The sequence below is a fragment of the Vidua macroura genome, chromosome 14, assembly GCF_024509145.1.
Source record: "Vidua macroura isolate BioBank_ID:100142 chromosome 14, ASM2450914v1, whole genome shotgun sequence".
Classification (NCBI taxonomy): domain Eukaryota; kingdom Metazoa; phylum Chordata; class Aves; order Passeriformes; family Viduidae; genus Vidua; species Vidua macroura.
In genome coordinates, this window is record NC_071584.1 from 370,422 (window position 1) to 386,296 (window position 15,875).

The window sequence follows — 15,875 nt, forward strand, 5'->3', positions numbered from 1 at the left end:
TTGATTACATTCTGGAAATCAAACACATTGCAAAATATGGTTTTTCAGTGGCATTTCGTTCAGATTTTAACAAAAAGAGGAACTCTGATTCTGTGTTTTTTGGGGGAGAGGGGACAGTGTTTATGCTCTGAAATGCATCTGATGCAAAATCTGGATGTGATGCAGTTTATAGACAAGTATGGAAGCTTTCCGCAGTGTTCTTGCAGCCAGTGTTTCAGCAAAGCAGAAATGAGCTGTGTGTGCTTGAGGCTTTCTTGCTGATGGCCACTATTAAGGATCCTTGTTAAGGATACTTGGTGTGATGGGCAAGTTCAGTTCAGTGACTTGAAGTTAAAGAAGCTGATCATTACTATTTGCCTGCCTAAAAAGATTGTATTATGAAAAATATCACTTACCTCTTAATATTAAAAAACCCAATAAATTTAGTGTTACAGCCTTATCTGAAATACTGACCTACAAAAAAACATGTAATATGTAATTTTTCGAGTTTTTACCATCTCCATCCATCACAATTAAATTTGCCATTGCATTGACTATTTTTGTGTTTTGTAATATCCAACATCTAACGTCTGTAATATTTCTGTGTTTGATCAATAAGGAACTTCTTTTGAGTTTCTACATGTTTCTACTTGCTACTGATTATTTGCAGAGGTGGCAAATAATTTAGATTGTGAATTGCTTAGCAAAACCTCGTAAGATAAAGAATAATGAAGTAGTTTTTGCTTTTTGAGATACTCTTTTTGGTGAAATGTGTTTTCCCATTTAAGTTGTGCTACTTGGTTGGAGCTAATTCGAAAGTACATACTCGCATTCCCAGCAAGGCTAGCATTTAATGCTGAAATCTGTCCTTAGCAAAAAGGTAACTAAATCAGGGCTGAAGGCTGGAGTTCCACAGAAAATGTGAAGTTATTTGATACTTTTTTTTTTTTTTGGTAATAAAATAGTGGAATGGCTGTGGGAAGAGACTTCTGAGTTCTCTTCTGTGCCTGTCCCACAGTCTGATGTTCATCGTTCTTCTGGCCTGGTATTGTTTGCCACTTGCTAGGAGAATGTGCTCACAGGTCTAGAGGAGGTCTCACACTTCAGGTGAAAATAAAAAATAAAGTCTTATACTCTGGTGTAGAGCTAAAATAGTTTTGTGCTTGGCAGACATGATTATCACAAATGTGTTTCCAAGTGTCACTGAACGACTTCTGAAAAACGGTTTGTGAAGTTAAAAGGCTTGAAGGACCCCTGAGCCCTGGCTCACTGGCAGCTGAGCAGCAGGTGTAACTGCACAGGGAGCAAATCCCCGGCCATCTGTGTGTTCAACCAAACTCTCCTGCCGTTTGTCACTTCAGCACCGTTCCCATAGGTGCAAGCAGGATGTAGTGACCAGAACTTACTCTGTTGAAGACTGACCTAGAACTAAAAGGTTTCTGAGAGTGTTTGCTTCAAGTTGATACATGAAGGAAAAGGAGATACTGTAGAATGATTTTTGAGCGAAGAGAAGAGGCTGTGGCTGTTCTTAAATGCTGCCACGAGGTCTGGCAAGAGTAGGACAGAGTCAGTGGGAGGCACCAGCCAGTAAGAGCAGATGCTGAAGTTGCTACAGCAGGGGCCTCCAGATCTCAGGAGAACATGCTGGAAGTGTTACTAGACCCTGTTCACTCAGTGCTCATGGACTGCTGGTTTACCCAGTTTCTTCAGGTTTTCTTCTGCTTTCATCTTAGTACAATTGTCTTGTTCTGCAATGTTCTTTGTCTTCCAGTAGATTAGCTTACTTCAAAAATGTTTCTAATCAGTTTATCCAGCAATAAGCCATTTTATCTGCGCAAAAGATAATCAGTAGTAAACACTGATTTCTGCAGGTTGGTTGTAGCTTGTCTTATGTCTGTTTAGATTGTAAGCTCATCAGGACAAAGGCTTGGATGTGTGTTACTGGGCATACAGAGGCTGATGTAAGTCTTGGGAATTTTGTGTATATTTGAGATATTCCTTAACAAACCCAGGCTTTGATTCATTGCCAGATGAGGATTACTTTCTCTTATATTACTTGTTGCAGAGACAGAAATTTGGAATTAAAAAATTTCAAAGCCAGAAAATAAATTGTCAGCATTACACTGATAAATGATGGCGAGTTTAAGTGGGAGGAAGATGCCCTGTGCTGTAATATGGCAGCTTAAGAAGTCTTGCTGACTTGTCAAGAAAATACTCTTTCTGGTAGTACAGTGTTTTAACAGCTATACTCTAGACTAAATGCTGAAGTGCCAAAGCAAAAAAAGATTCCAGTGGGATTTTCTGCTTACCAGTTTAAACTCTGAAAGATCTGTGGAGTCAAGACACCTTCAATAATGGAGAGGAAAATAATCCTTGATGTGAAGTAATGAATTATGCCCTTTTGACATGGTATGTGAATTTACACCTTCACGTGCCAGATTGAGGAGTGATCCTGGTGATGTGTTCTTTATTTTCCATTTAAATCATGCTGTGCTAAAATAGCTGAACACACTCCAGAGTTGGAGCACTGTGTTATCTTGTGTTGGAAATGTCCGGACCTTTCTGATGTTGCAATGCAGTGAAAAATTCATCTGTTCATCTGTTGAGTTCACCCTCATGTTGCAAAATGTGGAATATGTAACATTTTCTTGAGAAAGCATGTTCATCTTTGTGTACTTTCAAGCCTGCTTGGCAAGGAGGGAAATTTAATCCGTGAAGCAAATAGCAACTAACAGGTAAGACCTAAGTGATGTCCAGGTGGTAAAAAAAACAAATTACTGGTTTAAGAATTGCCTTGTTAAGATTTAGGGCTTGACAGGCTTCAGTGATCTCAGACGTGGGGGCAGTTACAAGGCTTGGGAAGAAGGATGTAACACTGAGAGTGGGCACAGGGAGTGCAGAACTTGCCACAAGGACAGTTGGCAGAATCCCCAAGATAATTATGAAGCCTTTAAAGCCAACTCAGCATCTCTGCTGAATCAGTTCTGAGTAGATAAAAGGTAATTTTGGCAGGGGGAGATCACAGCAGTGACTGATGGACCACGAACCCAAGAAACCCACTCACCCAAAGGAAGAGAGACTGGGCACATGGACTAATTAGTGTGAGAAACAAGAGAGGTCCTTAGCTCATAGAAGATAGAATACTGATTGAAAAGAGAGCTATATAACTTGTAGCCAATGAACACTAATTCCTTTCTTTGCTAAAATGTACAAATAGTAATAAGTTTTGATAGTTAGTGTGCTTGAGTTGCGGAATGCCCCTGAGCACCCAGGCTTGCCCAACTCTGAAATAAATTAGTGCCTCTCTCAAGTGTGCTTGTTGCACCTCAAGTAACAAATCTGATTGTTTGTGTGGACAACACTGGCGTTGCTGTGCAGCAGATCAGCGCCAGCATGCCCCCCACTTGTTCCAGCCTTTAGATCAGAGCTTCTGGTTTAGTTTTCTACTGGTAGAGATTTCAGGAAAAACCTCACATGAACCAACATGTGGTGAGCAGAGGCAGCTTACATGAAAAACAAGAATTGCTTGAACCAAACTGCCAATTTAGACATGTTCAGTGTAGGCGCATCCAGTATAGACTGGGAGACTGGGATTAGTGAGGGTGGGCTGGAATCATGGGTTCCTTAAGGCTGCTTTGATTTCTGAGCCAGTGTGCTGGATCTCAGTTCTTTCTCCCTGTTAGCAGAAGTGTGAGAGACAGCCATTGGTCCGTTGGTTCCAGTTACAGAAACAATTCTGTCATGTGGAAGAACTGTTCAGTCTGACAGGGTGTTTTATTTTTTATTGAAGTCTTAAAAGTAGTAAAAGTGTACGTTTAAAAAGCGTTTTATTTTTCTTCAGAAGTGCTGATTAGCATGAAAAGCCAAGAACTCAGGTACTGTCAAAAAGAATTTCTGGTTGCTTGTATCAGCCTTTCCTCTGTACTTGATGAGAAAACTCAATTATGTGGTTGTGTACAGTTTATTTGTTTGTCATTTTAATTGCACAGATCGAGTCTGTAACTAAACTTAGGGCAGGGATAACCATAAAGCACCTAGATCTTCACCTAGATTTCCTAGATCTTCAGTTGTTGTATTTAGAATCCAAATACCATTTTGATATCTGTTTGTAATATCTTTTCGCAAAACCAGAAGCTATTCCATGCTGTCAAATGCCCAGTTGAAAAAAAGCAAAAGCTGTTTGTAGCCACCTTTAGTCCTGGGAATGTTTCTTCTTTCATTTAAACAGAAGGCAGACTGCTTCTACTTGATTTGAGTATACACAACAGATAAAAATCAAGTTAAATACTGCTACATAAGCTTTTAAGAATAGACTTCAAATGTATGTAGCTTTCCTTGACAATTTGTGGTCAGTTTAATTTCCTGAGAGCTGCAGGGTTTTGGCAGGTATTCTCAGCTTCCTTATTGCACATAAGAGCTGATGGGTGCTCAGATTGTTCTGTGTTGTCCTTCAGCATTGCTCTTGATGTTGGAGAACAAATGTTGATTTGTATGTGAAATTCAGTTACGTAGATTTATGGTGCTGTAATTCTTGAACATTCTTTGCGAGTAAGTTCAAAATTTTTCGTCTCCTTTGCAACTGAAATGATTACTGTTTATATCAATATGGGAAATCATTCTACATCTGGATGTATTTTAATTATTCAGGACTTCATTTTGCAACATAAGTAAGTTTGAAGAATTCTGGTTTTTATTATTTAATTATCCAGGCTTGTTTTTTTTTTTGAATAGAAAATTTTAAAACACTTCTGTCACTCATCATGCATTAAGATTGGAACTGTGAAACTAGAAGTAGATATGTGGAGTTTGAGGGAAATGCTAGAGGGACAGCCCATTTGAAGTGAGCTTGGGAAGCTGAAGAGTTCCTTTCTCCTGAGGCTTTTTCTCCAGTTAGTTGAGAAACTAAGACTAACCACAGAAATGACACTTAGCGATTTCATTGTTTATATAACGAAGCTTTCTTCAGTCAGTGATTTGTGGACATTGACAGCTTGTGCCTCCTACAGATACCACATGCAGGTGTTTCTGTAGTATTTGAGGCTACTTTTTTCTTCTCTGGAATCATCTTGCATCTGACAGACAAATGAGTTTTACCCATGTTCTGTGTGGTGATCCCAGATTCGTGTTTAGATTGACTAAAAGAGTATCTTTGGGATCAGGTCTGAACACTTGTTTTTAAGCATCTGTTGTCGTCTGTAGAATTAATTTTACAGTTACAACTGTTCTTAGATTTTGGTTGGCTTAGGCTAAAACACTGCTAGAAAAGCCGGCTAGGAAAATCTATCTGTGATGAGTTAGGAGAGCAGTTTTGGGTTTTGTGGGGTGAAGAATATGGGGGTTTTATGATCTAGTTTCCTAATACCATTTTGGAGCACAAGCCTAACACCAATATCCTGGATCAGAAATATAGTTTTATGAAAAATACTGTAATATCAAGATGAAGTTCAGTGTAAATTTCCTAGCTGAGCCTTGTATTTCAAATTCAACATGTAGTGTATGTAATATGTGAATATAAAAGGAATTGTACTGATTTGAATAAAAGGCCAGTCTGCTGTATCAGCATGTTCCTGATGGTAAGCAGTACTGCATCCTTAGGGAAAAGTGCAAAACCAAGGCAAATGTGATGGTAATACTACTTAAATACCTGGCTGCACACTGCTGTAACCTGACAGCTTGAGCTTTTTGTTTTCCCTCTTGATCATGACTTAAATTGATAGAAGATAACTTCTCACTTCTTATAGCTTCCCTTCCAGACTGATTTCCTAGAATTCTTTCCTTTTGGTCTTTCTATATATTGTTTTTTAATCATCATCTTATAGTAACTAAAGAGTTTACTTTTTCTGTCCAAAAAAAAAAAAAAAAACCTAAAGGGCAACCTCTTCATATTTTTCTAGTTCCTAGTTCCTCTTTCAAATTTAACCTTAGTAATGGTGTACTTCTCACTTTCATTGTTCCTGCAGAGATAATGTATTGAAATACCCTGTGATTCATGAGCAGGCATAGGTAGTGTCTTCTGGTTAGTCCTCACTTAACACTCCCACTGAGAGTTTTCCAGTCTAAACTGATTAAGCAAAGGATTCCTATAATCTCACTTCTAGAGGAGTTGTCAACCTAAGTCATCTGTGGTTCTGGATTTAGCAGCTTTCCTTCCTTCTCATTGCTTCAACAAAAAGCTCTATTAACCCTTACAAAGCCATTCTCGAGTGCTAGCAGCCTGCTTTCAGGTGAGATGGAAGCTGTGTGTTGTTTATAGAGGAGCACTCTATTCCTAAAGTTCCTTCCTTTTTTCAGACTGTATTTTCTTGGTCATCTGTTGTATTATTAGTCTTCAAAAAGTACCTAAATTGCATATGTTTCATATCTACATTTTATTTACCATAATAGGCAATACTGTCTCATAAACTTCTTGATTGTTATAAAAACATTTTCAGAGTAGAAATCATTCTTCAGTTAGGATAAAAATAGCTTTACTTGATTTTAAAAAGCTGCAAGTACATTCAATATGAGAATATTGAGGAAAACTATAGATACTCAATCTGGACCAACCCCTGGAGCTATTCTAATGCTGTTTTGCAATGATGGAATGAAAAATTTCTTGTAATATAAGTCATGCTATCTCCCACCTCTTTATTTACCTTTTTTTATTTTATTGTTGAGAGATAGTGGGTGTCATTTCCTATTCTAATAGGATTTCTGGGTTTCATAATAAGAAAGTATAATCCTTGCCCCACAGTGTCTTGAAAGGCATTGTTTCCAGACAAGTGGTTTCTACAGTAATACACAAATATGGTGACCTCGTTATGTGTTTTGATGTGCAGCTGTATGGGTTCTGTACCAGGGCATACTGAGGTGCTCCAACCAGTCTGTGCTGCTTTGATTTGTCTCAGGCCAGGCTGGAAACCACAGCTGGTTTATGTTCCCTGTAGGGTATTACACCCCTGGTCCACTCATCCAGAGCAGAGAGTTAGTGCATCCTCTGCTTATTGTCTGGACTTGCCTCTAGATTTTATTTCTGCAGAAGAAATAGCAAAGCTGTTTTTAACCTGGGACTTTCCAAGATGTGTAGTTATGGTGTGGCTGGAATCAAATACAGCGGCAAAATTCTTGTGGTGCCCTTGAGCCTTCTCATTCAGGTCTACAGTGCTGCTCCTGGGACCAGTGGCAGTAGGGTCAGATTCTGTCTTTTGTTTTGTGGACTAGATCTTTGCACCAGCCTTCAGTCACCTTTTCAGCTGCTGATAAAACCAAATCTGGAGGTTTTTTTCAGAATGGAGCTGTATTAAAGACTTCAGCATGTGGTGGAGGTTGTAGAACTGGGCCAGCAATAAAACTGTGGGCATCCCTTGTGCATGCAGGGGTCGCACTCTGCTGAATATTAGAACAAGAGAGGATTTGTTAAAGAAGGGTTTTGCAGAAAACTTTCGTGTGAAAGCTGTCGTTTTTCTGTAACATTTTGAAAACTGATGTAGTGGAAAACAGAAAATGAGCTTCACTGGTTGTGAAAACTTTCTCAAGCATGCTAATTTTTTAATAAGCTTTTTAGGTTTTGTTGAGATGTTCAGTTTTAGTTAATTTTATTCCATTTTTCTCACAGTTCATTAGGAATGCCACTCCTTCAACCTAGGAATGTATTTCTCTGCCTCTTGCAGGTAGAGTTTGCAGAATTCTGCATCAGCAGTGGATACCCTGATTTTTAGGAAGACTTTATGATACTTAAGCTTGAGAATGTTTTTTAGAAATAATGGAATGACAGCCAGATAGCACACAAAATTTCACATATTGTAGACTTCAAGAAGTAAAGTTAAAGCTACTGCCAAAAATAACTCCGCAGGAAGATAGTGTTTCATTGTACCAGTCTGTTTTGTTTGCTGGTCACCTGCAGCACACTAACAGAGCCATTCCCTCTGCTCAGCACCCTGGTGTCCTGCATTCAGCCTGTTGTGTGCAGCATCATAGGGTGTTCTCTGCACAGCTTTCCTGGTACCCTGCTGTCCGGCAGCTCACGCTGGTGTGAGCAGGGATCTGCCACAGGTGAGCCTTTATTCACACTGGGTGTCTGCCAGGGGAGGTCCTGGCTCTCATCCCATCCCTCCAGCTTGGTGCTGTCTTTGCACTTTCTGAAGGCACATTCTGACCTGTTTGCCAGGTTGGTGATGAAGAAGCTAAGCAATATTGATTCCAGTGTTGGCCCTGAGAAATGCTGCTCGTAGCTGGTTTGCCAGTTAAACTTCAGGTTGTTGAGCTCTCTTTGAATCTGACAATGACTTGGAGCCAATTTTCCAGCCCTTTTCTAGACTTTTTGCAGAACTGTTTGTTCCAGTGATAATGTGATGGGAGCTAAGCAAAAACAATTATTCCATGTGAGTGTTAAAAACTGAGAACTAAAGCCTGACATAGCAAGGGATTTGTATTACTTCTTTGTTAAAAGAGTTTGTTCAGCATTTCTGAGAAACCACATCCTTTTGAAATGTCTTCGGTTGGCAGCCAGAGTTCCTTTCAGAAGACTAGGCAGTTGTTCTCAAGTAAATATCTCTTTTTTTCCAGGGTAGTTTGATGTACTCTTGATGGCACAGGTTTTGGAAGTTTAGCTGATAATTTCCAGGATTCTTGGGTCGCATTTCATTTATATTTCTGGTTCTTTTCAAGGTTTTATATAGTAAGAGGTGCTGTGCATTTTGGTAATGCTCTCTTTTGTCATAACTCCTGCATGCAGATTTGCATAATGCAGGAGTTATGAGCATTGTCAGACTAGCTCAAGAATTGTGTTTCCACAGGCAAAGATCTCTCCTCTTTCTGCTTTTAGACCAGGCTAAATTGAATCTTGATTTTTATATATAAATACCTGTGGCATTGGTTTATGCAACTTTATCCTCTTTTAGTTAAGTTACAAAATGTGTATCTGGAGAATGTCAGTTACTGTGTAAGAGTGCTTTGGGAACTTGGCTTTAGCACTGCAGATACATTGTACAATGACACTGGATTCTAATGTAGCTGTCAAACAGGAGAAATAACTTTGAGTTTTTACCTTGATTTACTGTTGTGCCTAGAGTTGGAGGGGAAGAAACACAAGAATTGCACAGAACAAAGACTTGATAGAGGAGGGACAATCATAATTGATATTCAGTGTTATTGTAACTGTAACTAGTAGGAAATGCATTTGTGAATTCCTGTCACTCCTCTGCTTTCTGCTGTAATTGCATATTGAGCAATAATATTTTAGTATTTTAAGGCTCTTTTGTGTATTAATTATATGGGGTAGCATCTGGTAAAACTGAATTATTTTACACTTCTTGCAACACCTTATTTTTTAGGAGCATGACAAGAATAACAGTGGGTACTTTTACCTCCTCTCACTGCAGGGAAAGTCTTGAGTAAAAAAGGATTTTTTTTTCTGTTTGCTTCTAGATCTTTCAAAGAACAGATTTACTGAAATTCCTCCTGATGTCTGGTTGTTTGCACCACTGGAAACTTTAAATTTGTATCACAACTGCATCAAATCCATTCCAGAATCTATTAAAAACCTGCAAATGCTTACCTACCTTAACATTAGGTGAGTAATGGTGGTTGGTTTTGGTCTTTATTTAACATTCCTCCTTAGAGAGTTGGCAGTTTGTTTCATCAGGTCACTGTGTTTGCAGAGTTTTCTTTGTTTCTGATGTTATGTAGACAGACAGTGTTCAGAAACCACAGCTATAAAAATTTGCTGCTCATTTTGCACATTATTTACATTCACTGCTGTAGTGCTCTTTTTAAACTTGGAAAACATTTGGTTGGCTTTTCTCACTAGAACAGAAGATGGGTATGAGCTCTGGAAGGAGAGGTGCAACGGTGCGTTGCTCCTCCCGGCTCTGGGCAGATCCAGCGCCTTTCGGCACCGCCTCCCTCCGGAGCTGGGGCTCGCCGCTTCTCTCCTGCATGCCGCTGCAGCGGCACGCTGGTTGGGGCTGCGGGGATCTGTCGCCCGCGCGAGGGTCCGAGGCGAAGAGGGAAGGAATGACCAAATCACCCACGCGGGAGGCGGGAAGGTTTTATTGGTCACGGAGAGCTGCGGCGGGGAGACCCTGACCCCCGTTTCCAGCGCCCGCATGGGGGAAAAGGTGGCCGGGACTGGGGCGGGGGGGAGCGGGATGATATAGGGGGTGTGACAGGAAGGGCAGACGCCCTCCCACCCAATTGGGATGGGCGCCGTGGCGATGACATGGAGACAGCGACCAACCGGAACACGACAGGGGCGGACGCGGGTCCCCGGGGCGAACGGGGTTGCGGGATCGGGGTGACAGACACCGAGCTCCCGGGGCTGGGCGGGGGAGTGGTCACAGGAGTGGCGGGGGGACGCTCCAATAGCACGCAGCCTGGAGCGAGCCACCGCAGGGAGGGAAACACGGGGGGGTACACGGGGGTGCACAGCACTCGGCTAACTAACATAGATTAGAACCCCTAATCTGAACTCAAACCTGGGATGCAACAGAGAGGTAACCTAGAAAACTCTCCTGACCCTGTTTTCCACAATACTCCTTGTTTCTCATATTAGCTGCATCAAATCCAAAGCAGTTTTCTCAGTTAAGAGCTATTTAAATCCCCAAAACCTCCTGTGTCTCAAAATCTGCAAATACCAATTCTTATAGTACTAATTCATAAGTAAGGTGCTCTGTCACAACTTTAAAGAGGATTAATATGATACAAAACCGCAGTATTTTCTGAAAGAAATATGGCCTAACTTTCTTCAGCAGCAACCCATTTCTCTTTTGATGGTGCTTGAGGTGCTGAATACATTTCTTTACACAGAAACTGCATAGTTCTACTACACAGTTCCTTTCAAGAGTCGATTCTCCCGACGATCCTTTGCCAAGCTGTACTTTGTCCTCATTTCTGTGCTCCTGTCCAAGGACTGATTTTGCAGTGCAGGAACGTATGGGCTGTAGCATTGGAGAACAGGCTAAAATCTTGCCTTCCTAGCTCAGGTGCTTTGTTACAGGAGAAAACCACATTCTAATTTGGGCTTCAGATGGTGGAAGAAATGTATTGTGCATTTCATAGTAAAGCAGACAGCTCCTAAAAAAAACAAAAACCTGAAAAAACCAGAGGAAATCTATGTAACTGACATGAATGACTGCTTCACTGCCATGTTTTTATAGTCACTTCAAAAAAAGTTTACTTGCATATTATATTTTTGCTTCTCATGCCTTCAACCAAAAAAGCCTGGCATATCTGCTTGAAACACAACTTAAAACGAGACTTAATGCATATCTATATAAATAACTTTTCTGTATTGTTCACTCAGAATTTAACAGAATTAATACATTGCTTCTATAAATGTACTGTTAGAAGTTTCCTAAATTTCTGCAGTTCTATAAACTTTAATCATAGAGAAAATACAGAAAAAACTCCAAGATTTTTAGATTATGAAAACAGTGCTCTGACTTTATATCAGCTAAGCACTAAAACTTCTGGTATTTTTCTTAATGTAGTATGAACCCAGGTGTCAGCACTTAAAAGTAACTTTTTTGTCAAAAATAGAGCTAGGTCTACCTAAATCAACAGCAAATGCTGATTTTTATTTTTTTACTTTTACACGTGAAAGGAATTGCTTTCATATCACATCTGAACAAGCTTGTTTCCCAATGACTTTTTAAAATGCACCTTATTAGAAACCTTTTAGGTGCTTCTGGCAGTGGAAGTCCATCAGTGTGGGTCATTTTTCAATGTAGATTTAAATACAGTAGTGGATTACAGTGCACAAAGCAGATATACATGCATGCAGCTGGAAAATAATATACACAGAAGAAATACATTTTAATTAAGACTTACTTTCCAGCCTATTGCCCAGCAAAATAATTAAATGTTTAGGGCTTTTTGGGATGGCTCAGGAGGGTCAAAACAACATGACATGAGAAGCAATATAAATAATATAAAGTTCTGACTTGGCAGACTGTCAGATCAGGTGATTCTTCTGAAGGTACCAGCAGGATAAAAGCAAGTGTCAAACATTATTTCTTTTAACAGATTTCTCTGTACGTTTTGGTATTAGTTTCTGCCCTAGTACATCCTCATTGCATCACGTAAAAAGGGGAGCTAAAATTCACATAACTCGAAATAGGCTGTATCTGATAAGGAATTGGTGATGGACACTGTAGATGAAATTGTAATAGATGGAGAATGTGATCTGGGATGGGAGAAAAGTTGTACCATATTCATCTCAGACTCCCTGACAGCTATATAAGAGATTATAATTCAGCCTTTCTTGTCCCTTTTTCTTGCTTTCAAGTCGAAATCTTTTGTCAACATTGCCAAAATACCTGTTTGATCTCCCACTGAAAGTTCTGGTTGTCAGTAATAACAAGCTGGTCTCCATTCCAGAAGAAATTGGAAAGTTGAGAGATCTAATGGAGTTGGTAAGTACAATTGTGAATCTTTGTAGCAAGTACACTTATAAGCACTATATATATATATATATATATATATATATATATTCAGTATAATAAATTGTTAATATTTTTAAAATACAGAACTACAAAATTTAAATTTAGTTACTGTGTTTTATTGAATTTTTTGGTTAATTTTTAAGGTTGACAAACCCAGAATGCACGCTTGATGGTGATTAAGGACATAGTAGAGAGTTTCATTCCAGTACCTGTGATATACCTATTTAGAACATAAGAAGGCTGGAAAGACTCTGTGATTGTTCAAACACTCTGGTCTACATAAATTAATATTAAATTAGTGTCAGAAATAGCTGTAGTCTGTGTTCACTTGATGCAGCTTTGTCACCCTCTAGAGCTTGTATCCAAAAAGCTGGAGCCTGCTATTGCTGTCTGTACATTTTTTAGTTTCATGAGTTGGTTCAAGGTTTATTAAGGAAAAAGAATTTTTAGAAGAGGAGCAGAATGCCAGTCAATTGCCAGCAATAGCACAAGAAGTTTTTGACAGATCTGGGAACTACACCAGGAACTCCTGATTCCTAAGCTACAGTATTCATTTCAAACCCAGTATTTCATCATTCATTGATTTAACTTCTTGAATTGAATCTCTGGAATCATTAAATACTTTAAAAATAGCAAGATTTGTTGTGGTACATCTTCTCCATGGAAAATCCAAGATAGCTGAATTTCTTTTCTTGGATTTCTTTTCTTTTAATAGTGTGTTTTATAATAGTTTTGATCGCAGTATTCCTCTGTGTAATTTCATTTAAGGTGTTCAGTTGATTTATTAATTATATCTTTCTTAGGATATTAGCTGTAATGAACTTCAAGTTCTTCCCCAGCAAATAGGAAAATTGCAGTCACTTAGAGAATTGAACATAAGAAGAAACAATCTCCATATGTTGCCAGATGGTGAGCTACTCATCTTCTTTCCATTGATGTAGGCAAATTAGGTAAAGTGTTAAGAAGATAACTGATTCTTTTTTTGTTTATTTGCTTTTTTTCCTGAATGCAGAATTAGGAGACCTTCCCTTGGTAAAGCTGGATTTTTCTTGTAATAAAATTACAGAAATTCCCATTTGTTACAGAAAGTTACGTCATTTACAAGTTATAGTTTTGGATAACAATCCAATGCAGATACCACCAGCACAGGTTAGTATTAAACCATGCAACTACAGAACTTTTCATTAGGATCTTAGAGGAAGCTCTTCTAAGTGATACCAATGAAGTTTTCTCTTTTTTTAGCTGTATTTCTTGTATTTCTCCTTTTGGGGTGTTGTGGCTGTAAATGCAGTGCAGCAGGTATTTCATGGGGTGCATTCTCAGCAGACATGCTGTATAATTAAGAGTTCTCTTTGTTCCTGTGTTTCCCAACAGATATGCTTAAAGGGCAAAGTACATATATTTAAATTCCTCAGTATTCAGGCATGCCTCAGAATAGATAAAAAACCAGATTCTTTGGATCTTCCATCATTAGGTAAACGAATCCCCTCCCAGCCACTCACAGACAGGTGAGTAGTGGGGTTTTTGAGTATAGAGAACATATCTTGAAAAGGGTGTTTATTTTCTAATGGAAAGTGAAACTGCTGTTTTCTTCTTTCTTGTGTGGATTTTTTGTGTGTTGTTTTTCTTAATGAAGCATGGAGGACTTTTATCCCAATAAAAACCATGGACCAGACTCTGGCATTGGAAGTGATAATGGAGATAAAAGGTTGTCTACTACAGAAGTGAGTATATTTTCACTGTTGAAATTGTAATTTCTGATTTTTTTAGAACTTTTTCCTTTGTATTTTATATCGTTTGAGAAATACCTCAGTAAGTTGCATTTAATATTCTTTCAATATGTGTACAGTTGAGTTTAAACCTTTAGACTGCCATATCAGACACAAATTACTTACGTATTTCTTTAACTTTTCTGGTTACGGTTGATTCTAATTAATATGATATGATGGGAATACAGGAAATCATATAATACCATTTCCATGTCAGTTCTGCACTAAACATGAGTGTCTTTGCAGCCATCTGATGATGATACAATCAGCCTTCACTCCCAGGTATCAGAATCAACAAGGGAACAGACATTAAGGAATGACAATCACGTAATGGGAAGTAAACTGGATCCACAGAAAGGTAATACCAGTTGTGCATTTGTTATTTTAGGTAACAGAGATACTTTGCTTAGGTAATCTAATGTAGGAAGATGGCACAAAATTACAGGATCGTGTTGGTGTTGTATTTTCATCAGTTCAGAAAACAATGGAATAATAACAAGCAGAAAAGGCTTGAGAGAAAGGGAAAAAAAAAGATTATTTCTAGCTTAAGAAGGCACAGTTTCTATGTTTTATCTTTATCTGACATTTTTCATAAGTACTTGTTTCTCTCAGGAATAACATTTGGTCAACAGAATTGTTTCAATGTCTTTCCTGTTCTTCATAAATCCTCCCCAGACCAGGAGGCGTTTGACTACATTGATCCCAATGCAGAGGAGGGAGCTCTTCCTGAGCAGGGAGATTCACAGATTGGCCCCCTGCTCTCCTATGTCAAGGTATCAGAGACTAACAAAAGAAAAACTGTTGAGTAACCTTGATTTTTTTTTTTCCTTCTTAATTCAATTCTAACTTTTATTTTTCCATTTTGTTGAAGGAACGGGGAAAACATCTTGAGAAATCCCAGAAAATAGAACAAAATGAGGACTGGAGAGATGAAAAAAGGTAAATATTCTTAATATTTTTAGTAGATTTTACTAGTAGTGGCAGGGGTGATAGTGGGGGGTTTTTTTAAGCTCCTTGCATATGGAAGAAAGAATTCTCATATTGAACAGAGTGTTCCTCTTGGACAGAGAATAAGCTTACAGGAAGCACTGCTTAGTTACTGCCATAGTGAGCCATTTCTGTTTCTTCCTTCACTGAAGTCAGGCAGGTCACTAATGTTTAATTTTTCAGCCTTCAGAAAGAACAGCTGCTGGCTGAAGATGATGATGAACTCAAAGAAGTGACTGACTTGAGAAAAATAGCAGCTCAGTTGTTGCAGCAAGAACAAAAACACAGGTATAACAATATTAGTTAAAATAACTTCTGTTACAATTAATTTATTCCTTAACCTCTCTTATACTCAAAAGCTTTTGACACCTTATTTTGAGAACAGTTTTGTCCAGCTGCTAAAGAGTGAAGTGATGGACTCTGTCAAGATAGCTGTCCTGTGTTTCTTGTCTGAATTACACAACTTCCCTACAGTTTGTTTGCGACTGGTTATTTTTATTCAGATACAAACTAATTTAGGTCGTACTTCCTTCAGTCAATATCCTGTGGACTGAAGGGGAAATTAGTTTTAACATTATCATGTCTAATGACAATATCTATGGATAAAAATAGATCATTTCAACTGCCTGCCTTTCTCTGCTTCATTATGGGCATCTCAACAGAATCTTGAAAAGGAGCCATGGAACAAGCAGCAGATTAAAGGCATGTAATAGAACAT

At 38.7% G+C, this 15,875-nt stretch overlaps 1 protein-coding gene across 11 annotated transcripts in view; it reads left to right on the forward strand.

Moving 5' to 3' along the window:
- LRCH2 (leucine rich repeats and calponin homology domain containing 2) overlaps positions 1–15,875 on the forward strand; it is a 46,156-nt gene that overhangs the window by 4,113 nt on the left and 26,168 nt on the right. For all 11 annotated transcript variants that reach the window (XM_053989876.1, XM_053989878.1, XM_053989881.1 and 8 more), the window contains exons 2-11: positions 9,385–9,529; positions 12,245–12,371; positions 13,205–13,310; positions 13,414–13,550; positions 13,776–13,909; positions 14,038–14,125; positions 14,417–14,528; positions 14,846–14,943; positions 15,042–15,109; positions 15,341–15,445. In XM_053989876.1, the coding sequence (XP_053845851.1) occupies positions 9,385–9,529; positions 12,245–12,371; positions 13,205–13,310; positions 13,414–13,550; positions 13,776–13,909; positions 14,038–14,125; positions 14,417–14,528; positions 14,846–14,943; positions 15,042–15,109; positions 15,341–15,445 (1,120 nt within the window). The remainder of the gene's footprint in view (positions 1–9,384; positions 9,530–12,244; positions 12,372–13,204; positions 13,311–13,413; positions 13,551–13,775; positions 13,910–14,037; positions 14,126–14,416; positions 14,529–14,845; positions 14,944–15,041; positions 15,110–15,340; positions 15,446–15,875) is intronic.